The following is a 27205-nucleotide window of genomic DNA, read 5'->3' on the forward strand; positions in this document are numbered from 1 at the left end:
GAAAGATCCTAAAAAATCCCCTGACATTTTAAGAATATTATATATTCCATTTTGTGTGTTGCAGCACTGTTTTCTGTATGACAACCTGGGGTCTGTTTGGATATGAGCTCATCTCTCCACAGAAAAGTGAAGAAACACAATCAGCAACCACTGACTGACTCTTACATGGGAAGCAGCCATCACCCGCTTCAAAATCATGTTTCTAACAATGAAGTGTTCTAAGTCTCCTGGCTTTTTTAAAGAAGGACGAAAACCCAGAAGTAAACATACACATAATAGTCCAGCACTTTCCAGCAGTGATGGATTTACTCTTGGTAAGTAACTAATGAACACAAGTTATGTACATAGTTGAAAGGCAAAAAGGTACATATGCATAGTTGTAAAGTGAAAAGCTCCAAGAAAGATCATCGCTAGAAGCAATCTACACTTTTTCAGCCACCTCCTGATCCTTGGTTGGGGGTGGAAAAACAGGGTGATTGGGGAGGGCATGGGAGGAAGCCTCAGGGAGCAGGCTGGATGGATTTGTCTTAATAATCCACTCATCATCTATTGGCCAAGGGAGAAAGACACATGTTCCAGTGTTGTCTTCTGAAATAGAATTCTGGATTTCACAAGCCACTCTTCTAGAGAAGGCACGTGCTTGTCTCATGACACAAACTGTTAAAGCAGTACCTACTCCACACATAACACTCAACAAGGTGCTGGAACTGGCTTTGACTCTTTCTGATGCTGAGCGGTTCCATGACTACAATTAGAAGTGATCAGTGAAGACTCAAACTGATCACAAATTGCTGAAGGCCCTAATGTACATCGCAAAAGCATCACCTAGACCTCAGAAGGTAACACAGGAATTACACAAGTGTTTTCAGACATTAGATACTTGACATGCTCTTTAATATAGAGCAGAGAGCTATAGGAATAGTGATTCATATGTACCACAATGAAAAGTGTATAATAAATCTGGACATATGACAACAACAAAAAAAGTGATGGGCACCAGATGTTATTTTAGATAGGTGTATCAGGCACTCGGGACGAGAAAGATGAAATAAAACTGTGGTATGTAGTGGGATTCTGGAGAAAGACTACTTTGTATTCCCATATATTAAGATGATAAAAATGTTGCATGTAACTGAGCTGGGAACACGTAAAACTCAGCTTCTACTTCCCCTCAACAAATCATGAAATCTAGAACCAAAGGCACCTATACATCTTCCTAACTACCAGTCCTACTATTTTAAGAGAAGGCCCTGATCCCAAGCCATTACAGTTGGCACAGCTGAAACAACAGGAAGATGGAGGAACGTGTCTTTTTGGCTCCAGGAAAGTTGGCTCAGCCATCAACACAAAGGTACCAGAATATTAAGAATTCTTTCCTCTGTGAGTCGCAGCCAGAAATGTCCAATACTATTCTAAAGAACAAGAAATGCTGATCCCATGTCATCCTCCTAGTGAAGAACAGTCAAGTGGTCTTGCTGCATCATTTGAGCTACAACTCCTAGGGAAAAAGTAGTTAATGCTGAAAAGCAGCAGCTGTGAAGGTATGTAGAGGATCAAGAGTACAGAAGAACCACTGAAACAATACGAGATGTCCTGGCTTCCTTGTCTGAGACTGCTTCACCCTACTTGAATTAAGCAATGAGAAAAACCCATAATGAATAGCAATGGATTTAAACTTGGACTGCAATATAGCACAAAACACTGGATAAATAACATTACATAAAGAACCTGCTCATCATGAGATTTTAGGTGGATCAACTTAGAACAACAGACAGCAGTTCACAAGTAGTTTTTGTTTGGGGTCTTATCAGAAGAACACTGTGTCATATTATTTCTACACACTAGTAAAGGGCCTGTAAAATATAAAGATAAATCAATTTTAGGGCTCTTTCTTTTAAAGTTCTGATTATTTTATGGGATTCACAGAGTTGCTATGTGGTACAGTGTATCTCTCAATCTTTCAAGAAAATTCTTACTTCAGGGCTTACTGGCAGGAAGATAAAAACTGCAGTAGCATATCTAAGATTATATTGAGCCAAAAGCTAAGAATATAGAACAGTAACCATCAGACTTAATTTGAAAAAAATCATGCCAATACTGTCAAGCAGCTGCTATCAGACCTTAAATAAAGGGGCTTGTAACTTGCCAAGACCTATTCCTATCCCCAAATCCCTCCCACCATAAACTACACTAAACAAGGAAAAGAAAACAGGCAACTAAAATAAGAAGGGTCATCATGTGCTGCTAATTGACTTTAACTGAAATGGTATTGACTCCTGTGCCCAGACGGGGAGGTCAAGCACAGATTCCAAATAGACTTTGATTTTTAGGAAATCACAGAGGAAAGAAAGAACTGTTTTAAGGATAAAAAGTGACTGTGTAATTGGAAAGATGCTGAGAAACAACTGGTGATCAGTTGGCTGTTCCCAGTGAATGCTTACTATTTCATCCATCTGTTTATTGATTAGCCTATATTCATTTGTGATCAGTGTTATCAAGATGCTCCATAATGTTGTTTTTTCCTCCTTAAAAAGGAACCTACAACAACAGTACTGGATTTCACTGATAACAGTAATATCTTAACTCTCACCCAGCTTCCAAGATGAACAGGGAAAAATTAAATCACTCTCCATCCATATCATACTTTCTCAAGGGAAAAAAACCACATAAATTGATAGAATAACCACATCAAACATAAAAGCCTATATAATATATACAAAATATATAAAAAGAAATATATATTACAATACATCTAATGTATATTTGTTCATATAGATTTTATATATATAGCACCACTATTAAAAAGATTATTTTCTGGTGTTTTCCAATGTTCACCTTTTATTATTTTATCTGGTTAAAGAAGAGGAAGCACCTTACCTGGATATCACTCAGCTTGTTCAGGAAACGGGTTGTTAACTGAGGTCCATTCTCCATAGTTGGAATGTGCAAATGCTGCCGTGGAATAAAGAAAGGGCAAGGGGTGTGGAGAGAAAGAATAACATGTCATAATAACTTCATGTACATATGAATACCTTAGGGTCATCAACAATTTTAATAAATATTTATCAAGCTTTCTAGCCCTCCTTACAAGTAGGCAAGGGCTGTTGTAGTGTTTTTATAGGAGGGCATGCTAAGCCAGTGAAAAGTTAGATTAGTTGAACTCATGCTGTTTTTAGCAGAGGCTAATCTAAGCCTTCCAAAAGATCTGTCCAAAACAGAAGGTATGCTGTACAGACAAGAGTAGTAACACTATATACAGTAGTATTTCATTTCAAAGTATATTGTGTAGAAACACAACAGGTACATTTACAGTACTTACCATCACTCAGGACCTTGATGTCTCTCATATTATCTTAGTATCTGATAATATTATTACATTTATTACATCCTATTAATTCAAGAAGTATCACTTAACAGACATTCACTGTACTTTCATATTTAATGTGTCCTGGTTTCAGCTGGGATAGAGTTAGTTTTCTTCTTAGTAGCTAGTACAGTGCCGTGTTTTGGCTATGATGCGAGAACAATGTTAATAGGACACTGATGTTTTTAGTTGTTGCTGGGTAATGTTTACACTAAATCAAGGACTTTTTGGTTTCTTGGGCCCTGCCAGCAAGAGGGCTGGAGGGGGACATGAAATTGGGAGGGGACACAGGCAGGACAAGTGACCCGAACTAGCCATAGGAATATTCCATAGCATATGACGTCATGCTGAGTATATAAACTGGGGGAAGAAGAAGGAAGGGGGGGACGACGACATTCAGCATTATGGCATTTGTCTTCCCAAGTCACCGTTACGTATGATGGAGCCTGGCTTTCCTGGGGATGGCTGGACACCTGCCTGCCGGTGGGAAGTAGTGAATGGATTCCTTGCTTTGCTTTGCTTGTGTGTGTGGCTGCTGCTTTACCTATTAAATTGTTCTTATCTCAACCCTTGAGTTTTATATTCCATTCTGATTCTCCTCCCCATTCCTCTGGGTGAGGGGGAGTGAGCAAGCGGCTGCGTGGGGCTTGGTTGCTGGCCAGGGTTGAACCACAGCATAATGGAACGAAGCACATCCATACATGCAGCTGCAATAACCTAACCTTCTCAATTAAATTTGTGCTGGCTGAATAGCATCAAGTCAGCTTAGTCTGAATGCCTGTGGAATTCTACCTGTGCAGGAGAAATCTCCCATATGGTGCCTAGTAGGTGGAAGCAGCTGTACGCCCTCCTGAAACAGCTCTTCCATCACAGCTGAGTTCCCTGCAATGGGGGGTGTAGAAGAGAGGAACCAGAGAAGAAAAGAAGGCAGCGGCTCAAAAATTTGGTTCCCTGCGAAAGTCCTTCCTCTCCTCACCTTTCCTGGTGCCTCAACTTTGGAAAAAATGTTCAGTAAAAGAAATGTGGGAGAACATAGTTTTCTATATTTTCAAACAGGCTGGGAGCTAGTAACTTCTTTTTCGCCTCCTTTTCCCAGGAATTAAGCTTTTATGATTTTAACTATTAAAAAATCCCAGAAGATGAGAAGGAAAGCTCTCTTCTGAAAACATAGCAGTAATTCACTTGGGAAACAACATACTGACACTGTTCATCTTTCCAGGAGCCTCTGGGAACACTCCTTTTCTAGCTCACTTCAGCAGCAGTTAATTATCATAAAATTCTGAAGAAAGAAGGAAGAGAGGAGAGAGACAGACATTTTCTTACCTTGCCCTTATATAAAATGTTAGAGATGGGGCATACAACACAAGCTGTTCCAGCACCAAACATCTCCTTTACTCTGCCCTCTTCCAAGGCAGTTGTCAGGTCACTCATGGTGATATATCGCTCAGACACTTTAAATTCTCCCTGCACAAGAAGAATCAACCACAAAAATTGTAAAAAGTTTAAAAATGGTTTGTGTTTTTGTTTTCCATGTTTAACATCTCTAATAGAACTACTAGTCTAATAGCAATCAGTCAAGTTTTGGCTGTAATCGTGTGATTTTTTCAAACCCTACAGTATCACACAAGATAGACTCTAATCGAAAGAATTACCATCAAGGAAGCCGGTGGTTTGTCAGATAAAATGCTGATGATTAAGTGGGACTTCCCTCTGATTTGGTACAGAATATCAATATTGCATTAGGGAATAACACAGCAGAATTTGTCATTGGTTATGTGACACAGGATCTAACTACTCATGGTCTCTAGCATGCTAGAATTTGTAAAAAAATTACTCAGTTATGTCAAGAGAGCTTTGCATTCCACTCTCAAACAATTCCTAAGTAGAACACATTCTGTTAATTCCACCTGCAATGCCAACTAGATGTGATATATTTCTTTAATCTCTGGTGAAATTTCACACTGTAGCCTGCACACGGTTGTCACATAGAAAAATTAACTGTACTGCAAGTATGACTAAAGCAATTCACATTGGACAGTTTTAACATAGGGAGTGTTTTACCTTCTACAAGTGTTGAAGAATGCATAGCAACTGATTGAATGCATAGCAACTGATTGAGGGGATGTGTTTGAAGAAGAAAAATAAACATCAAACTGAAATTTTCATTCCACAGATTTATGTGGACTTCATTGTCCTATCAGGCCAAACTAAAGCTTAGTCCTTGTTTTACATGCAAGCTTTTTAATATGAAACAGAGATGCTTACGATAGCAGAAAACATGATTAGCTCTGGACAGGAGAGTATTTGGAAAGCGAGGCAGGGATACCATGGAAGTAGGCTTTCAGATAGGTTAGGGAATAGAAGTCAGGAAAAAGAGAACAACCTTTGTAGAGTAGAAGACACCTAATTATTCAAAAAGATCAAGATGAGAGTCTGGTATCTCACAAACACGCCCCCCTCCCCCCAGGTGGGACTGAGAAGTGTGCATGTGTATCTGCACTAGGGGAATACCAATACGTATAAAGACACACAAGCGTTCAGCACAGGTCATCAACAAGTGGCACACGTGCACCACGAAGTACATGCCTAGCTCTCTTCATTGCAAGGTAAGACTTCAGTGATAAAACTGTGAACTGTATTTCAGGAAGTCTTGGAAGCTGAGAGTTAATACCAGGGGAAAAGCATAATACATGCCTGTGTTATTCCTGTTACTCCTCCCTAAACATAACCTGGCCAAAACCAGGAGACAGGATACTGGGCTTGATGAGCCTTTGACTGTACAGTATTCTTACCCAAGCCACAATAAAACCTTTGAATAAAGTACAGGCAGAGTGAACAGTTTGCTGCATTTGAGATATGAGGTAGTCCCAAGTGTCTGAATAAGTTCTTGGTGGTTACATCACAGAACTGGAATCTGGAAGCAGACAGATGACTTCAAGGCTCTGGCTGGATTTTAGGCTGCATGCTAGTTATTAGAAATAAAGGTGGAGCCATGGGAACTAAGTAGAGAAATAGTGTGCTGATGACTGAAGTATAGCTGTGATCACACATGGTAATTGTTTGTTTCCTTGCTTTAAATTGCTGGTACCAGTGGATTTAATGAGAATTTTCATGTAAAATTCTACACAGAGCTATTTTAACAAGTTTGATATTGTTCTGTGTGACAGGTGTGGGTATTCTGATGATGTTGCTGAGAACTTATGAATTAACATGCCATTAGTTCCCATTTTAGGTTAAGGGATTTCAGTACTTAAAGGGGGCTTATAAGAAAGACGGGGACAAACTTTTTAGCAAGACCTGTTGCAACAGGACATGGGATAATGGTTTTAAGCTAAAAGAGGGTAGATTTAGACTAGATATAAGGAATACATTTTTAATGGTGAGAGTGGTGAAACACTGAAACAGGATGCCCATAGAGGTGGTAGATGTCTCATTCCTGGGAACATCCAAGGTCAGGTTGGACTGGGCTCTAAGCAACCTATCCAGTGGAAGATGCCCCTGCTCATTGCAGAGGGGATTGGACTAGATGACCTTTAAAGGTAACTTCCAAGCCAAAACCACAAGTCAAACCGATTCTGTGATCCGATGATCTGACCAGCTCAGTTGAACTTCAAGATACTGAACACCAGGAATGCTTACTTTCATCTATGTTATAACATGATAGTTGAAACCATTACTGCCAAGGTCAAAACACTCACCCAATTACGTGCCAAATCCAAAATGCTTTGTCTTGTCACTCCTGGAAGGATGATGCCATCTAAAGGTGGCGTTGCCAGTTCATTTTCTGTCAAACACAAAAGAAATAGAAAGACTGGTTGAAAAACAAACAAAGAAACAAAAAAATGTTTACTCATATTACACCTAACGTGAAAATTAAAAAGAAGTGGAATGATATCAGAAATGCTTCCTACCCTCTAAGAACACAAGTTACACAGATTCAATTCCAATAAGTTGCTGCTGAGTGTTTGGAACATTTTGAGTATACTCCAGTGGGTGGGGAAGAAACATGTTTAATACACTAATAAACATATGGCTAAAGCCTAGTAGTAGGTTTTACTTCTCTGTGTATTATGGATTCGCTGTATAACTACTGGGAACCACCAAATAGTTCAGTCTTTCAAATTCAGAGTAGACAGGCACAAGGGAAAGCCATGCCTAATAATCCCAGGGCATATCATGACCTTCCCTGAACTGCTTTACTTCACTTAGCAATATGGGGTTCAATATACCTACCTCACAGTGTGAATATGAAACATCTATGAGATATTTTGAGGCCCATTTACTGAAGAAGAAAAGCAGTGGAAACCTTGCCAAATGCATCTTGAGAGGAGACTTCCTTAATCATCCTTCGTCTTCATCTAGACATCCTTCCCACCCCCCACCCCCAATTTTCTCTTTACACAGAAAGAGCACTCCTAATAAAATTCCAAAAGCACCAACAATACAAATTATTCAACTAGTCTGGTTTGTTAGCTTGTTTTTCTTGTTTGCTCTTGAAAAAGAATATTAGATACATGTTCATCTAATGTAACTAATGAAATGGTAGCTAAATGGTAATCCATACTTACTAAATACTCAAATTACAACACAGAAGTTTGTATGTAGTCTTTATTCTTCCATCTGACCTTTGCAGCAAATCAGAGTTAATCTTTTTATTTTAAACCATCACTTTTACTTTAAACCATCTTGTAGCATACTCAGCGGTTTCTATTACCAGAGAATACTGAGCATTTACTCTTTCAGGCAGCCAGGCTCTTTTAACAGTCTCAGATTTCCACTGAGAAGTGAAGACCTCCACAATCTTCCAGTAATACTCTTCATAATTTCTTTTTCTAATAATATTCTCTTCCCAGTGAGAGTCCATTATCTTTCTTGATGTTATAAGGATACTATCCTGATCATTAAATCCACAAACCATTAAGACTTTTGATTCATTTTTACCTAGGTCACATTAAAGAACAAGATATGTATCTTCATGTTTTTATTATGTCCCTTTCTGCCTACCTGCAAAAAATCACTGAATCCAGGGCTCCATTTGAAACAGACTCAAAGGAAACGCTGTCTCAAAAATATTTCAGTAGGTCCTGTGAAAACTTGCAGCTGGGTAGAAGACAGAAACACGGTATTCATCCTTGGGCTGTGAGAGCAGGTTGAGCTCAGCTGCTTAATACTCTCTTTTCAGCAGTCAGCTAGATAATTCTGTGCAAAAACACTGCCTGCCAGCCAGTGCATACAGTGCTCCAGACTGGCGACAGCATGGGCTCTCTCCCACTCTGCAAGAGGGGACTTTGGGAGCTGGGGTGGCATAGGGGAAGTGGAGGATAAATAAATGGAATTACTTGTTGAATCTGCTGCTCGCCGTCCATTCTCTCAAGAAATGTCTGTTACTTCTTAATGCAGCCATCTCTGATTTATTCATTCGGACTAGGAGTTTTTCCTACCTATGCTTCCATGTGCCGTTTATGAGGATCTATACATACATAAGTAATAGATGTAAACTGCCATGCCAAAATGTATTTTAAAAGCTGCCCTAGAACAGGCTATACATTCTGCTCTCGTCTGACTCACCCGTAGTGCTATTCCCTAACCTGGACTCCTAAGTACCGCAGTGATCTCTTCTTTCTCACACAGTCAGGAACAATAGCTTTCCTTTTCTGAGTCTGTCTAGCACCACTCCTAATCATGATGCATGCCTGGTCCTACTTCTGGCACAGCTATCAAAGGAAGAGGACTTAAAAACTTTTCATAAGCCACAGGACTCATCTGAACATCTGAAAACCTGATGTTCTGCATTTGTGACCAAGTTATATACAAGTGCTCCGCTTTCTCTAACAGAAAACCTCAAATAACATGGACCTTAATACCAAAGATTGTGACTACCCACCAGATAATGTCCTCTATTTGGTGATGTTGCAACACATCTTGGCCAGAACCTGTCTAAGCTCAAATACTGTGGTGGTTTGACCTTAGCTGGATGCCAGTTGCCCATCAAGCTGTTCTAACACTCCCCTCCTCAGCAGGATAGTGGGGGAGAAAATAAGATGGAAAACCAAATTTGTGGGTCAAGACAAAGGCCGTTTAATAAAGCAACAGCAAAGGTCACATACAGAAGCAAAGGAAAACAAAAGATGTTATTCTCCACTTCCCATCATCAGGTGATGTTTGGCCATAGGGACATGGGGCTTCAGTAGGCTGTTAATGTTGCTCCAGAAGAGAAATGTCATAAATAATGAATGCCTCCCCTTCGTCCTCCTTTCTCTCAGCTTTTACTGCTGAGCAGGCATCACATGGTATGGGATATCCCTTTAGTCAGTTTGGGTCAGCTGTCCTGGCTATGTACCTTCCCAAGATCTTGCCCACCCCCAGCTTAGTGGTGAGGGAGGGGGGAATGCTGGACAAACAGCCTTCATGCTGTGTGAGAACTGCTCAGCAGGAGCCAAAACACTGGTGTGGCATCAACACCTTTCTAGCTACCAGTACAATGCACAGCCCTATGAGGGCTGCTGTGGGGAAAATTAACTCCATCTCAGCCAGACCAATACAACAACGTATATTAATTGATTTGAGCTAGTTCGAAAAGTTGCCAGGCCAAACCAGCCATCAAACAGCACTGAGCTGACAGGACATGGGAGTCTCGAAGCATTTTGAACAGCCTGCTCTGTAGAATTTTGTCAAGTATACATACGATGCCTACCAGCCTGGGGCCGCCCAAGGAACATCTGCTGCCCTGATATGCGGCACAGACGATAACACTATACAACACAGCATGCCAGAAAGCTCATCTTCTCTGTGAATTGATGCCAAACCAGGCTCCATATGACATCAGTTTGTCCATCTCCAAAAAAACAGACTGTGAGCTCACAGACTCCATTTGCCTCCCGAATTATTTTGATGGGCTAGAAGCCTTAAAATGTATAGTAGCAAAAAGGGGGGGGAAAAGCATCTGAAGGAAAATGTCAGGGTTTCTCTTCAGTGCTCCATTAAACTAGCCATGGTATAGGCATGCTGTAACAGTGGAACTCCATCAGAGTGTTTAAAGGGATTTTTAAAATGAGGTCTTGCATATTACACAGCTTCAATTTTTACATGCCTGTGTTTATGAACAAGTAGCAGATAAGATTCCAAATATGGGACGTGCTCAGCACTAATCACACCATAACAGTGCTCAGAAATTCACTAAAATATATTTTACCAAAATGATAACAAAATGATTCCAAGAGAACTTAAGGTCAAGGAGACCCCAGGAAACCCTGATTTCACCATTATTAACAGCTGACTTCCTCTCCCAGTTGTTGTTTTGAACCTTTCTATTTCTTCCTCCTTATTTCCCCAAGGCTTTTCTTCTCCTCTCCCCTCATGCAATCACTCTGTCTTTGTGTCTCTGTCAATTTACTTTCCTCAGTTTCTTTCCCTTCCTTCTCTTTGTCTGCCTCCTCATTCATTTGCTGCTCTCCCCTCCTTGCTATTGCTATGGCTTTCTATTAGAGCAGAAGGTACAATCCTTATTTTCTTAGTAGTCTACTTGTACAAGACACTTCTGCAGCTCCAATAATCCTCCACCTACAGAATGTTAAGCAAACTTGCCTGTTATTTAACCTGACTGTTCCAGAGAATCTTTTAACATAATTATTTTTTTAATTTATGTAAGGTATTTTGAAGTGGGCACTATTAATTCCCATTTAAATAACAGGAAAAAATACTAGGTGATGCCTGAATGCTATCCACAATGCCTCAACATTAAAGCTACAAGTAGAACTGAGATGGCTTCAAATTATTCTGAAGAAACTGAGCTTTCGAAAGTGCACACAGATTTCATAGTTAGCCACCTTCAGGCTGGACATATGTTTAAATTTTAAGGTTTTCCATAAAGTCAAGCCTATATTCTAGGCAGCAGAACAGACATTCTTGAAGGAAACTAGTTTCAATGTTAACAGCTTCTTGGGACTGTTATGTGCTCTGAAGAGGCAAGTGGAAGGGACTGGTGACCAAAATTTTCACTTTGTGAACATAAACTGTAAACAGTATTTGATGAATGAAATACAACACTCCTGTATTCATGCAACAGCAGAGATCCAGATTTGGGCATATTCTAAGCCTCAGCCACAGTAGCAGGGGCATATAAAAGCAGCATAGAGCATGTCATGTTACTTTACCAGAAATTGAGTAGTTTCCTCCCCTACTCCTTCCTCGATGTTACAACCAAAACATTTTTCCAGGCTCCTCCTGCTGCCCAAGGCAATGTGTCATGTTTAGTCACTAATGCTATAACTGAAAATCAGCAGCAAAGGCTTGCAAGAAAAGCCTGCTCTCATGGGAAGCATAGATGTCCTTTAGCTAGGCTTTGCTGGGCTGAGTCTTTGATTTGTTATAAACCAAGGAGAGCAGTTCGGACTACTCCGAAGTGACCTCTGAACACACAAAGGGCTGCTTCTTCTTCATGAAGACCTGCAATTTCTGCCTCACTGTTTTTATGTTAGCTCCCTCTCTCAGCTGCAGAATTTGCATAACAAAACAAAACCACAGCCTAAGTAAGTATCCTTTGTGAAGCGACAGTAATGGCAAACACTTTTTAAATTACAATGTAAAGCCGTAGGCAGGTATAGGATGACACACATTGGCAGCAAGAGTGATTCTCAACCAAAGATATCATAAATTAAGCATTAATCAACACACCAGGAGATAGCAAAGTGCTCCAAGATGCTAATGACCATGTCATGTGAAATGGCAGGTTTGCTAGTATACAGTTAGCTTGGGTAGCATGAATTACAAGTTGTTTGCTACGGCCACCTCACAATAGTACTATTCAGTAATGCACTGGTAACACAGTGACTGGCAGATCTTTGGAACAGTACGGTGCTGCAGCTGGATAATTCCAGCATATTCCTGGTTTAAGTACAATGAGAACATTGAATTCTAATTATGTCCCCCAGCTTCAGTGTCCTTTCCCTGGGCAGAATGAGCCAAAATCTATTTTTGTGTCTCTCCGGTGAAGTTATACAACGCATGAATTTGACCATCTAGCTACACTGGCAAATCTACTGCTGCTATAACAACAAGATTTCCCATATTTATAGTTTCATTCACAAGACTGCACAGACTCATTCAACACTGAGAGAGTGTCACCCCTCTTATAAAAGAGGCAAAGATTTTGCAGAAGAACAGATAACAAAACTGGAGATGGGAGTCAGGATTCCCATTACCCTACGTTATGCAAACAACACTGCTGTCCCCACAGAATATTGCCTCTGTACTGCAGCTAAGCACTGTCAGAAAAATGTCAATTTTCAAGGGTACCCACAGCACTATGATGAAACCAGAGTCTGAAACCTGCATCTGCTGCCATGCAGAAGTTCAATAATGCTACATTTTCATGGAGGGCCAGCACTCACAGAAGTCAGAAGGTGTCCTTTAATTCCACTTGCCTATACGCTGGCTCAATCCTTTAAGGACTCAGCCATGCAGTCTTCTGAACCAGTTCTCAAGTGTAGCTATTACTTCTCAAGCACTGAATACTTGCATGCCCAGTGAACATTTTTGAGATACCTAAGCAGCTGGCTGCTCATTAACTAGACAGTTTTCCCATCAGAATGTACACTGCTCAGAGATGACTGTGGGTATAAAGAGGTAAAAATGGTTTCAAGAACGATGGTATACCTTCAAAGCATCATTTGAGCATTAGTGATGCAGAATGCTGACTGACATGTTTCTCTCTGCCTCCACTGGACAGAACTTCAAATTCTTCAAAGAAAGAGCAGCGTTCTTCATCGGCTGGATGCAGAAATACTTTTGACTATGCTTCAGGAACACTTGACTTGCCAGAAAGTGATGATGGAAACCACACATGCCCAAAGCCACAAAGTTTGAAGAGTTACACAGCCATAAGGTGTTTTCAGTATGTCTGCATTGTTTCTGACCCAACAACTCCTTCAAGACCAAGCATGCTGCTAGAGTTGACGCCAAACCTGTAGTGTGACCTTGTGCATGGCTAGACCATACCCTTATGAGCACGTGGACTGGCCCAGCAGTTTCGTATATTATCAGTAGGCAGTACTGACAACTGCTCCAGAATCTCCTCTTTCACAATGGTCTAACTGTCACTTACGAGTTTTCAGAAAAGAACAGGCATTTCCTTTGTTACATAATCTTCATTAAAAAGCTTATGATCTGCACTCTAATAATCATTTTGTGGATTACAGTCCCAGCTGCCTACTCTGTTAAAATTTTCATGTTCTGTGTTACTATACCTCCATCTTCATTTATCCAGTAGAGAAACAAATTCATTGTTCCAACTTCAGTTATTTGGTGATCTTCTCCATAGAGCCACAAAACCTGCTGACAGCCTAACTCCAGGGCTTCTTGCTGGGCATAAATAGAAGAACCATAATTCCTTCAGAAACAAAAAGAAATATCAAACAGTTATGAATATCTGCTTAGGTATTTTCTGATTTCTATGCGAGGTTTTGTGCACATCTACCTCACAAGCAAGTTCTCTGCACAGTCATTGCTTATCCCTGGAATATTTCATTGGAAGTACTCTACTAGCATTTTACTACATCATTTGTATCTACAATCCAAAAACTTTGAAGGGCTGAACAGCATCAACAGCTCAAATGTATCCATCCAAATTGTCTTCAAATTATCTCTTGTTCTGTTTTCTGGACATTCTAATCATTGCAATTAGACACCTTATGAAAGCTTTTATCTTTATTTAGCAGTTGGCATCCTGGAGAGAGCAATTCCTATCCAGCTCATGCTTTTAAAAAAAGCAAAATAAACCCATCCACCTCATCTCATATATGTCAGATGAACAGATGGGTCATATAAGTCAGATGAACCTCTTGGAACACAAAAATCACCAAAGGCGAGCTGTTTCTTTTATAGTGAAAGATATTCACAGAACTAGTAGCTTCAGGAGCTGCAGATGGGCCTTGATGAATTCCACACCCTTGAGGAGCAATTTTTCCCTAAAATGCTGCCTACAGAGTGAACCTGACTGAATAATATGTTTACTTTGTAGATGCTTTGAGGAGGGAGGGGAAACCCTTTGCTTCCAATGTTAAAACAACCATGAAGACCCAAAGTCAGCAGCTCCAAAGTGCTGGCCACACTGGAGTTGGAGTTCTCACCCCTGGGCACAAACCAAGTCAGTAGTGACTCCGGACTATTCCTTTTTTCACAGATGATGTATGAAGGATGCACAGGAAACAATTAATATATTTCTAAAACTTAGCAAAAACTCCACACACAAAAAAAAAAAAAAAAAAAAAAAAAGAAGAGTAAAGGTCTCAGAACATCAGACTGAACGAAGGAAAGCCGTTTTCTTGCCCTTTGATTATTTTACTTGTTCAGTTGAGCACCACTTGACAACTACTAACTTCCTGCCTAGAAAAAACTCCCAGGTAGAGACAATAAGCTTCATTTAAACCAAAGAACAAGGATGTATAATTGAGTCATTTATTTAGCCAGATCCAAGTTGCTTGCTCCAGTCAAGTCCTAAGCAACTTCACCCAAGTCAAGTACTTGGACATTAAGAATTATGTCTCTACCTAACTTGTGCTTGGGCTTAGTTCAGCAGAAAACTGCCAGACTGTGTTGAAGTCAATGCAGATAATTGTCTCATGCTTTCCCTTACACACCCACACCCCCCTAGCTAACTGCAGACGGCTTGTCAAGACAGTCTGCCAAGGAAGGAGGTCAGCAGTCAGTGCTGCCCACTGCCCTGTTGGCAGCAGGCTGCTATACTGAACGATGCGTCGAAGAAGGGATATCTTTAGTGTCAACTTCTGCAAGGGGAACAGGCGAAGTATTTCATGGACACCTTTTGGGTTCAGCTCCTCAGCTTAAGATGCTGCAACATTGCATAAATATATTTGCAAAGTACAATTTAGAAATTGTTATAGTACATTGTTTAACTGCTACATTTAATACCTCTACTGCTAGATTAGATACTTCACTTAAAAACAAATCTCTTTTGTGAGCTATGTAGAAGATGCAAAATCATGTTTTCTTACCCTCCTAGTTTGCAGTCCCCTGTTCCTCCTTTCCAGGCTCTTACATATTTTGGATCTGCCCATAAGGATATTGGATTAAAGCTTCCACTTGAAAAGTAAGGGCCCACAGGGCTCAGTATGACATACAGTAGGGCTTTAGTTGGCTTCTTCACTCCAAGGGATGGCTGAAAATAAGGAATGTAAACAAAACAAAAGTTACTGGTATATACTTCACTCCAAACCCCAGATGCTGCACAATTAGCTTTTGAAACACTAGTTTCAGAACTGCAGCATGAGAGTGCTTTTACCAGAACAATGCAAAGTGCTGCAATGAAAAGAAAATATTTATATAACTTTCCCGCTATTCAAGGAACATAACAACCCATATTGTCACCATTCACTTACAGCTGTTGAATTTACCTATATATTATTGTAATCTTCTCAAACAGTTTCAAGATTTTGAGAATTCAGAAATTAGCTTAACAAGACACTGAGTAAGTACATGAATTAATCACAGCAGAAGCCTGCAAAGCCTTCTGGGAGGAGGAGTGGCAAGGACCACTGCTAGCAATAACAACAGTGGAGGAACCACTGTCAGCTGCACTAGTGATGAGAATTAGCCAATGGCACTTAGAACTGGCAGTGGCAGAGTTGAGTTCTGGCTCTGTGAACGGCTGTGTGACAAGCTAAGATGGTTTGCCTGCTGGAAATGGTTCACACCATAGCACAGGAAATAACCTGGGATGTGTCACTTCACACACACACACCCTCCCTGAGAGATGGCTTCCCACACTTCATGTCATCACCATCAATACTTAAAGGCGGAGGCGAAAAGTCTGGCACCGGGCAAAGTCTGAATCCTGTGGTAGGAGACTCGGTTTAACTATACAATTAAAGCTCAGGACTGACCACAGAACCACAGAATGATTAAGGTTGGAAGGCACCACTGGAGATCACTTTGCCCAACGCCCCTGCTCAAGCAGGGCTACGTACAGCTGGTTGCCCATGATTCTTGGGATCTTCTACGCAACTGAATGGGTTAATATCTTGTCTCCACTCAGAGAAACCAGCCTTGTAAAAAGAACAAGCTCATCTTTGGTGTCTAAGATTAGGTCTCCACTGAAAAAAAGTTATTGAACTTAAATCTTTAGGACCAAAGGTCTAATGAAAAGGCTGCACAAAGCATATGAAGCTAAACTGGGAAGTGGGAGGGAAAGTCATAGCGTCATATGGAACTACTAGAAAATTCAAACAAGCCTTCCTCAGGTCCTGAAAAGTTTCTTTTGATTTCTGTCTACTTTAATCCTTCAGCAAAGCTTCTAACAAGATTAATTAAAAGAGAGCTTGATATTTTTCCTGATTCTTACATGATCATTCAAAAGATTGTGCTGACTGGGTTTCCTAATTGTGCTGATTCATAAAAGATTAGCAGGACATGTAAAGCAAAAACAACATATGACATAGCAGAAAGGCCAGATATGTCGGCTAACGTGAAACAAAGCTCAACAGCAAAAGAATTCCCAAAACCAAAAACAACGTGGGAAAATTAAATTTTTAATATTAATACTTTGCAGTCACTGATTGGAGACCCTTCCCACCTGAAAGAAAATCTGCAACTAGTGTACAAGCATCAAATTCATGGAGTCCTAAAACACATGTGAAATGCATAATGCTCATATATAACTACTTAAAGATAATGGATATTGCAGAAGAGTAACTTGCCTAGTTGGGAACTATACATTCTTTAGCTTCCTTACCCTATGTTCTACCATCATAGGTTTCCATCTTGCCACTGCTAAAAAACCCCCACGCTTAAAGGTTTAATTAAAATACATTCCCTGTTTCTTAATTCCCTTTATAAATACTATTGGTTTGACTCACACCCACGTGAAACTCACAGAGTACACACTAATACCTAGTTGCTAAGGAGCCACTTATAAACTCAGGTTTATCTGGGTTCAAGGATAAACTGACACAAGAACTTGATCTTAGTTCCATCAGAAGTGACTCTCAGAAGACCCATCTTAACTGACTGGGTAGAATCTTCCAAAATCTCCTCACTAAGGTCAGGATGGAGGTATGAGATGAAATCAAAAAAATCTACACAGCAAATTTCTGTTCCCTCACATTTTTTCCGGATTATTAGTATTTTAAAGGCATACATTACCATGCCACAAATTATTATCCTTTTAATACGGAACCAAAGATAAAATCTAAACGTTGCCATTACCACTCGGAATAGCTGTGCCAGTTTACTTTCTGTGCTCTGAATCAATGTGCCCACTAGGTGGCGCTGCGGCCAACAGAAATTTGTGAAGCGGAGCTACAGGCGACCAACGCAAAAGAAAACGCGTAAAATATTTGCCCCTGACCCGTAATACTGTTATCTAGTGACTGCTGCGTATTTCTCTTTATGAATGGAAGGTTTTGCCTCATGCTTAAATACACAAAAGTTAAAAGGGGAAAAAAACGTTTCACACCTCAGTTCCAATTAGGGTAGGACGGATATACAGGCTGGCAGTTGTTGAGTACGGGACCCACTCCTTTTCCACTTCCACAAGCTTCCGGATGCACTCTAACAGCTCATTCTGGTCAAAAGACTGAGAAGGAAAAGCAAAGGGAGAAAAGAAAATGGAGAAATACAGCCTGGAGCCTCTGTGCTGTTTGCAGATCCATACGCTAAGGGGAACATTTCATCACGATATGTAAGAGTGACAGTCCATAGGGGTTCATAGGACTACATCATCATCCTTGAGTTCATTTCTTATGGAATTTAAGATCCCACGGTCTTTGACACTGTGCCTTTTTATACAGTATGGTGAATGCCCTCCTTCTGCTACAAAGTATCCTCCTGTGATAGCAAAAATGTGCCTCCAAAGCACACCGAGAGAACTCTGTGCAGCCACCACCTTCACTTTGGCACGCTGCAAGCTATGGCACCACCTCTTTCACAGAAGAGTGCTGTGGGTTATAACTCCAAGGGGCCCACCAAGTCTCCCACTTTTACAAAGCTGCAAAGTTCTTACAGTAATAAAACTAGTAAGTGCAGGAAGAAATTCACTGGCCAATATACAACTGCTGAAAGCAGTGTTAAGTTGCTAGCGACACCAGAAATGAAGGCGTTCAGAGGCTGAAGGACTTAACTGAAGTAGAAAGAAGGAATAACATTAGCGCCAGAACAATTTCATTAGCTGTCTGCATGCAAATACCTGCAGAACAGCATTCATCCCTCAGAAACAGACTGTGTACATCTGAGGCAGCAGGGAGGCAACCAAGAAAGCAAAACACTGTTGTGATTGAAAAGAAAAACGCATTTCAAACAGTTCACTGCAGAAGATCTCTTGAGAAAGTTTAACTGAACTACTGAAGAGTTAGGGTGTTTGATAATTGTTATGTTACTGTAAAGTTTCAGAGAATTGCACTCTGAAAATGAAAATATGCTCTGACTTAAGGAGAATAAGGTGCCTTGGCTACATACTGGCAGAGTTGCTCGTCTTGCTGATCGTGCCATCCTGTCCATGTTGAGGGTTGGCCGGAACAGGCGGATTTTACCATCTACTCCTCGGTAAGCCTTCATTCCTTCAAACAACTACCAAGCCAAAAAGGAGGGAAAAGAAATCAAATAATAATTGAGACATGTTATCCCATGGTGATCAGTGTAAAAGCAGAACGCACCCTTTGGAAATAGAACTTCACTTTCCTGCTAACTAGTTAATCCTTGCAACAGGCTCCTGTTGAGGTAGTATCATGAAGTTTATTCTACAAAGACAACCTGCCTATGCTTCAGATACATCTTTCTCTGTCAAGGGACTTAAAGATAACCAATTATTTTCATCATTTGGTTACAGCAATTAAAGTTTGTAGCATGTGTTTAACTTAACTATTCCCTCACATCCTGACTTATACCTAAGGCTGTGCCAAAACAGTATTCTCCATTACAGAAAAGATCTATAGAATTTAATTATATGTTAAGCATTTTTAGGGCTCTGTCCAAAACACATTTCGGTAGGAAGCATGGAATAACATAATCAAGGGAACTCTGTTGCAGTTCTTGCTGTAGTTGTAGCAAAACCTTTGTCACTTATTTCCCCCATGTACCCCTACAAAGTGGAAGGGGGTTTAACTAGCTTGAGAGACAATGCATCAGCCTTACACTAGAGGAAGAATGCATAAAAATATTTTATCTATACTTTACAGGAAACAAATCAGTCATAATTATCCTACAAAACTGCAGAATCCGGATGACTGGTGTTGACAATCAGTTTCCAAGAAACCTTTATGCCATCAGTGCCCTCCCAGTAGAGTGCTCTACAGCATCTCCTAACCACAGCAAAAAACATATGCCCACAAAATGGCCATAGTTATTTTCAGTTACAGATTGATAATTTCCAGTTATAGTTATAAACAAAAAACACAACTATTATATAAGCTCACATTAATATATACACAGGTATTATTTAGATTAAATATTAAAGAATCACTTATGCCTACAGACAAGAGTTCAGATTTTTAGAATTTATTTCCTGAAGCATTTCCTTGTAAATTAAATTTCAATATTAAGTTCTATGAATTTAACTGCATCACTGCTGTTACTCCCCCTAGGCTTCTCCTCTTGACTGTTCCAAAAAAAAAATATGGCTGGAAATACATTCTATGTCTTTGGAAGTCTACATATAAAGTTTTTTTACTTGGGAAACAGAATCCTGTATTTTAGTAGAATATTCAAGGTTTCATTATTATTAAATTCTACAACATTTTCCCATAAGGATCAGCGAAATACAATGTTTAGAAATCTTTTGTGCAGTCCCATGACAGAGCTAGGTCCTTCCACATGACAAATTTTAATTGAGTTGTAGCTGGGTTGCAGGAATCCCAGCAATTTTCCTTAGGCTACATGCCAACTATGTAGAAGAACCAGAATCAGAACCCAAAACATTTTGCCTTCAGAATTTATTTTACTCCTATAGCAATGCCAACATTATTAAAAGCTTTGTTTGCAGTTTTGAGAAAGAAACTGTTCCTAGGATAGACATTGTAGCTACAAGAAAAAAATTCTATCTTTATAAAGGATGGCATTGCTGGTGACACGTCTGATAACTTTGGTATGATTTTTCTTGGGCCAGTTACTAAGACCACACTTCTGTAAAGCTACTTTCTTGTCACAGAACAGTTGTTTCCCCCCACCCTTCTCCCAAACACATTCACAGGACTTTTAATGAGAGGGAAGAGGAAGGGAAGTTACTACTCAGATTTGATCAATGGTTTGAGAAAAGTAAGAATCACATCATTACTGAAACACAAAGCCTTCTCAAGAAGTTAAATCTTTTTTCTCCAAAAAGAAATACTTTTAACCTTCCAGAGCTCAGTAAAACCTTTCACTTATTAAAAAGGGAGACAGTGATGTGTTCCAGAAATGCTCAACTTGAATAAAAGCAACTGCTGTGGTTGCTTGATGGTTGGTTGCTACAGTGGTGTGCAAATGGTATTATCTGACATGTGTACATCACAGGAGCTGGATCTGGAGTTCATCAGATCCAGACTATCACACTGCATCATGGAGGGCAAGGAGAAAGGGGAGGGAATGCCAAATTCATCATTTTTATTATACCCACTGTGTATTCATTGAGCCACAGCATTGGCACCAGATTCTCCTCTGTCTGTCCTCTTGGCTAGAGGAAACGTGATGCAATAAGGGTAAAAGAATGAAAAAAAATGGAAAAAAAAATAAGAGCATATTCAGATTAGCAATGATTTCACACTGGGCCAGAGGCCGAGCATTAAAGTAATATGCTACTAAGAGTGAAATACAGATTTGGGACTCCAGCGTGGTTTCTTACTTCTTGGGCAGATCAAGAGCTGCAGCCTTGGTCACAGGGGCCTGCTGTTAATTGACATAGGACCTTTGGAGGCTTGGTGACTACATGGGGAAAAAACAGCAATAACAAAAAATGGTGAAGGCAGGAGCTCAGGGACTGCAAGAAGGGAAAAGCTTGATTCTTCCCTTATACCAGTGGTTTAAAAACATATAAAGAAAAAAAAATCATTAAAGAAGCACAAGCAACTCCAGCAACTTCAGTGAGCACACTCCCACCTACCCAGAAGTGGGGGGAGAAGCAGGCTTCCATTTCAGCATGTGCCCTACTGTGGCTCTCACACAGATGTGAGTATGGCCAAAGCTGCTCTGGAGACACAAAAGGCATCTTTAGACAGTAAGCAGCTAAGCACGGAAACTGTTAACCACGCTGGTTTCCAACTTAACATTCCCCTTTCCAAAGTTCCTTGCTGATTATTCTCTGCTTAAATACACTTGTATATGCTGAATGCACCAGACCTAGCTGAGAGCTCTCCAGACTTTTTTGGAGTTGCAAACAAGCGTCTGTCTAATCTGTCCTGCAATCCAAGCTACGAACCTTTAAAACGGCTTAAAATAACTTTCACAAAGTGCATGTTCAGTCCCCAGATCAAAGCCACTCTTGGAATCTCATGCAGTCTGATCCAGTGCTTCAGTAAGTTACATCTGAGACAGTAACTGGACCAATCCACCAGCAGCGAACTAGAATGCTTTCTCAAGTTAAAGTGTCACCACCTTCACTACACTAGAAAGGTAAGTGAGCTGGAATCCACAGGCCAGAGTTGGTTCTGAGTTATACTAACATAAACATGACTCTCTTGTAAATAATGGAATTATTCTGGAAGGACATCAGTTAAGAAAACAAAATGTAACTCAGTACTAATAAACTTAAGACAGTAATAGTCCTTGTATTACAAAGCTATGGCTTCAAGAGCTAATGAAACAAAACAGCAGTTTCCAAATCAATTCAGTACTCACTTCGATGGCATAATGCAGAGATGAGGAGGCTGGATGCAATGAAAGGTTCTCAAGCGGCTTAATATAAGGTTTCTCCCATCCTGAAGCCAAGGACCATTCAATTGTCAGCATATTATCAGTGAACACAGTTCCAAATACCAAACCACTGGGATCTGGTTTTTCCTTGAAAGTTGTAGCTGGGGTGATAATCAAGTCTGAAGCCTGAAGGAACATAAAGACAAAATTTAAGTGTATAAAAATAATTGTCAGACTGATGTAAAAATTATTCTGCATCAGTGAACACGGACAAATGCAATATTTTATCTGTAGGGATATTTAATGACAGAATGGTTAAAGGCAGCTAACCTCTAAGTAGCTGGCAAAGTATTTGCACTGGTTATGCATACATATACACAGTGCTGCTGACACCAGAAGGAGTAAGCATATTTTAAAGCACTGTTACATGGAGGAAGCAGTGTAAGGTACAAAACCAGAGAATTAGCAGGCAAAAAATTCTTGGACATTTAGATTAATACATCTGTACAAGTTCCAGAAACACTCAATTGCTGTACCTCAGAACATAAGCTGATCATCAGAAATTAATCCCCCTCACAACTAAGTAGATACATTATGCTCATTTTCCTTTAATACATACAACCAATGAGAGGGATCAGAGCCAGCAGTCAGCAGATTACTTCGGTCACGCTAGTTTGTTCATTCACATTCATATTTTCCTAGAAAGATCCCATTAGCAAAGAAGGCTAAATGTTTCTGTGCATGATGAACTGTAGAGGCTTTCTCTTACAAGCCACGACTAGCTGCAGAAATGCAGCATAGTTTTTTGCACTGGTTTTGGCTGGGATAGAGTTAATTTTCATTATAGTAGCTCCTATGGTGTGAATCATCCTAAAGAACAGCAGGAAAAAAAGGAAAGCAGGATCTCTGGCATGTCATTCCCCTTTTCTATACAGATAAGGGCTAAACAGCTGGAGAGGGCTATGAAGTGGGCATCTTTAATCCACCCTCTCCTCTTTCTATGCCATCTGAGCATTTAAACTGTGCTGGTCAGAAGCAAGGAACAGTTCAACAAAAATTGTATTCAAAGCTCCATTTTCCTTCCTAACATGACTCAGAAAGCATTGACCCTTACTACAGACCCCCAGGTGAAATCTTACACCTCTATGTTGAGTAAATATAGAATAGACTGGAGCACAAGTGGTTCAGAATATTTTTCAACTGATACGCATGTGCACTCAAAAGGCAGTTCTGCAAGAGATATCACTGACTGGCTTCTCAGACCCAGCACACATTTTGCAAAATGAGAAAAAATCAGTCCCAAGCTTCTGAAAAAGAACACATGCACCCCTGTCTCTGTAACCTCATTTTCAAAATGTCTTTAATGAACAACGGCCTATTTTTTTTGTTGATTGGTTGGTTTGGGTCTGGGTTTTGAGGTTTTTTGCTTAATGGCTTAGATATGAAATTAACTTAAGAGCTGGAGCACATGAATAGCTAAAAGCTTGTTTCGAACTATCTCCAATTATAGGGCTTGTCTAGATATTGCATTAGCCTAGCTGAACTAATACATAATCTGATGAAACAACAATTACTTTTCTTAACTCTTTATAGTATCTTTTATCCTGCTGACAGTGAGTACTCCAGTGAGAAAAGCACTACTTAATGATGACGTAAACATAAAAATTAATTTCACACGACAAGCTATTATTATGTGCTTTGGAGAAAAAGATATCAAAGACCAGTGTGGATCAAAATAAAAACCACAATGGAGTGTTTACAATTATTCACTATGCAAGACTCTTCTCAGAAAAAACACTTCTGCAAGAGCAGGATGTTATTGGGGCTTAAGCAAGGATGTAGGATGCAGTTATATCCTTGGCTTTGTCTGTGGACAGAACCACAGCTTCTAAAGAACTACTGCCAGTAATACTAACAGCTCTCCCTCAAGTCAAAGCTTCTGCCTCATCTCAGGTCATTTTCATTAAGGTAATTATTTTTACAATAAACCAGCCTGGGGACCAGGATTATCATATAGAGCCTCACCCCCCAGAACTCCCATCAGTGTGCTGATTTCTGCTTTTATGCCTCAGTTTGCCACTTCCTCTGTTGTGGTAACACAACTAGTTGAAAGGCTGCGTTATAAAACAGTTTGCTAAGCGCACTGGGGTTAACAAACAGCTTTGACTTTAAGGATAGGGAAGGATTTTAACTTGGCTCTTCTCACAGGCCCACAAGCACATGTAGAAGGAGCAGCAAGCTGCAGTCGTAAGTGAAGAAATGTGCTCACATGGGAGCATTTGGGCTTTCTTTGACCCAGTTTTGCCATCAAATATATTTCTCCAGATTTGGAGACCAGGGGTTCAAGAGAACTTTGCACAGAGTCTATGTCATGTGAGTGATAATTTAAAACTATGCTGTAATACAAGCACACTGTTTTGCTCTAATGATTAATATAAAGATCCAGAGTCACTCCTATGCTGGCTCATTAGAGGTAAGAGGTTGGCCAAGTGCTCATTCCTGCAAGCTCAATAAAACAGGTACTCCTGCGTGACAGGCAGTCACACAGCAGTGCCTATGGCTCAGAGCAGTAGCCCACACCGCTTAGCTCTCAGCTCCAAGGACTGGGGACTTTCTGCAGTCACAAACAGAAATCACTAGACTGGATTTCAGGTTGAGTCACTTGAAGGCAGAAAGCCTAGAGAGCAGGTAGCTATGATTCTTATCCCCCAAAGAAGCAAATCGTTTCTGGACCACAGAGCTTTCTGGAGCTGTGCACTCTGAACAAGGAGCCCACCTGCTGCTTCTCACCTCCTTCAGCACTTTGGGAAACCAGCTTTCATTCAGGCATTTTGCAAGCACCTGACAACATATCAGGGATGACACTTGGCCAGTAACACTTCCTTCAAACAACAGTAGGAACACCTTGTAGAAGACCTCAAATACAGGTGAAACTCCACAGACCAGCAGGGCAACAATCATTAAACCAGCAAAAAGAAATTTTTCCTGATCCTTATAACCCTGTTAAGCTCCCAGGAGATGCATTTAAGATCTTTTTTGGCCATTACTTTCCTAAGACCCTTTCTTAAGGCTCTTCTCCCTTACTCATTCTATTGTATTTTTCTCCCTCTTTTTACCAAGCAGCAAGTACTGCAAGTTAACACTGTGCAAAATTACCTGAATCTTTAAAAAAATTGGAAGACATTGGAATTTTATGGCAAGACACCATCAAACACTGCAATACATTCAATCTTTTTCTGTGGAGGGGGATGAAGGAGGGGGGCACTGGAGAACCCATCCTTGGAGTACTCTCTCCCACTATGTGGTCTGCAGCACAAAGTATTTCCAGGACCCTCAGTTCCTTCTAGGTCCCTGAGTAACAAGACCCCTACACAATATCTCACCTGGCCCACAGACCCTTTTAGCTTAACTTGCCCCATAGTCCTGTCCAAGCATTTTGTGGTGCTGTTCAAGCAAACCCTCAGAAGAACCCACACAAAGATAGCAGAGCAAGGCCAGGTCACTAATACCAGGAGTACTGATTAAGTATCAATGCATATTATTTTAATAACACTCATTAAAAAACTATGGCAGTGCTACCATGGTATCACTTATAAACAGCAATTTATTTATTTCCTTTATCAACATTCCCCCAGCCCTGAAAACAGCATATTAAGGATGCATTAGACATTGGCATTAACACCCATCCCGATCTCCACTGTTTGCGCTGCCAATACAAAGGGCAATTTTCAACTAGGCTTTGTTTTGCTTGCTTTGTCTATCAACATACTCTCAAGCACCCTCTGATGCTGCTGTCTAATAAAACCATTAAACTGGAAGAAAAACTGGTAAATGCAGGAACAAGAAGGATAAGGGAGATAAAGAAAGAAACAGATGTGGCACAGTCTGTTGAGTGCAGCTATTCTGCTCTTGTTGCCTAAAGTAAAATGACGGAGATGTAGTTCCAGACCTGCAAAGTCTCCATATGTGCCTAAGTCATAGCCCAGAGCACTCCAGTAAGAAACAGGAAGAAACAGACTGCCTTGCCTGTGGTAGGCAAAAAGGAATGGTGGGGAAGCCAGCTGCATACTGTTGATTTTCAGGGTTTATATAGCAACACTGCACCTACAAACAGCCACTGTCTCGACCCAATGCACTTTTTTAAACAGCTCCTCATTTGAAAAGTGCCTGCTGATTCTAATGCAACTTCTTCCAGAGTAAACCTTTACCCAGCCCAAGAAGATATATTGTGACCTCCAGAAAGTAAAATTCACCATTTGATCGAAACCGATCTTTTCAATTATTAGCTAGGTCAAATTAAAAGTGACATGCTAGTCAGTGTCTATTTTAACCAAAGCTGTAGCAAGACATTCTGGTGCCCCTAGCCAAGATGTCAGTTTAATGCTTATCCTACCCAGCCTTTGCAATAGCCTTAAGTGGATGTGGAGCTGACAGCAGCCTTTGGCCAGAGCTGTTACTCTGATTACTGCATTCCTACCTTTCTCACTCTAGAGTGCTGTCTTGGGTAGATGCAGATGGCGAGCGCATATTTTGTCGTACTCTTTCCATCAAGTTTTGCCAATGCCTTCCCAAATGATCCTTGGCTGTGGTTTTCACTGTGCTGGAACTACTAGACTACAAGCAGTAGGTTGAGCAGCTGTAACAGGTGTCATTTATTTGATATACCCAAACTTTTCTAAACACTGTGCTGGGCCAAGCATTTCTATCCCTTGACTAAAAACAGAACTGGCAGCCTCAACTTAAAATAGCTTTCAAGTTACCTAACTATAACAGCAAGTTTCAGCGAGATCCTCAAAACATTAACATCCACTCAGTCAGACTGACTGTAATCTATTCTGATGAAATAAGTAACCTCCCCGACTTCCAGTCAAGGTGATTCATTCAAGATCACAAAGCAACTGCAATTATTATTTATTACTTATGCTGAGTTTGTAAGCACATCCTAGGAAAGATCAGGGCCTTCTGATGCAATAACAGACATGGAAGCGTAGGCAAAATTGAGTAACT

At 40.3% G+C, this 27205-nt stretch overlaps 1 protein-coding gene across 4 annotated transcripts in view; it reads right to left on the reverse strand.

The window, feature by feature from the left end:
- BCAT1 (branched chain amino acid transaminase 1) overlaps positions 1–27205 on the reverse strand; it is a 67281-nt gene that overhangs the window by 10237 nt on the left and 29839 nt on the right. For 3 of the 4 annotated variants that reach the window (XM_027797395.2, XM_055711856.1, XM_027797397.2), the window contains exons 3-11: positions 22184–22384; positions 20967–21023; positions 18833–18943; positions 17835–17954; positions 15376–15539; positions 13609–13751; positions 7063–7148; positions 4688–4828; positions 2878–2952 (exon numbers count right to left, since the gene is read on the reverse strand). In XM_027797395.2, coding sequence (XP_027653196.1) covers positions 2878–2952; positions 4688–4828; positions 7063–7148; positions 13609–13751; positions 15376–15539; positions 17835–17954; positions 18833–18943; positions 20967–21023; positions 22184–22384 — 1098 coding nt within the window. The remainder of the gene's footprint in view (positions 1–2877; positions 2953–4687; positions 4829–7062; positions 7149–13608; positions 13752–15375; positions 15540–17834; positions 17955–18832; positions 18944–20966; positions 21024–22183; positions 22385–27205) is intronic. The other variant, XM_027797396.2, reaches the window with a different exon arrangement.

This window comes from Falco cherrug, chromosome 5 (genome assembly GCF_023634085.1).
Source record: "Falco cherrug isolate bFalChe1 chromosome 5, bFalChe1.pri, whole genome shotgun sequence".
NCBI lineage: Eukaryota > Metazoa > Chordata > Aves > Falconiformes > Falconidae > Falco > Falco cherrug.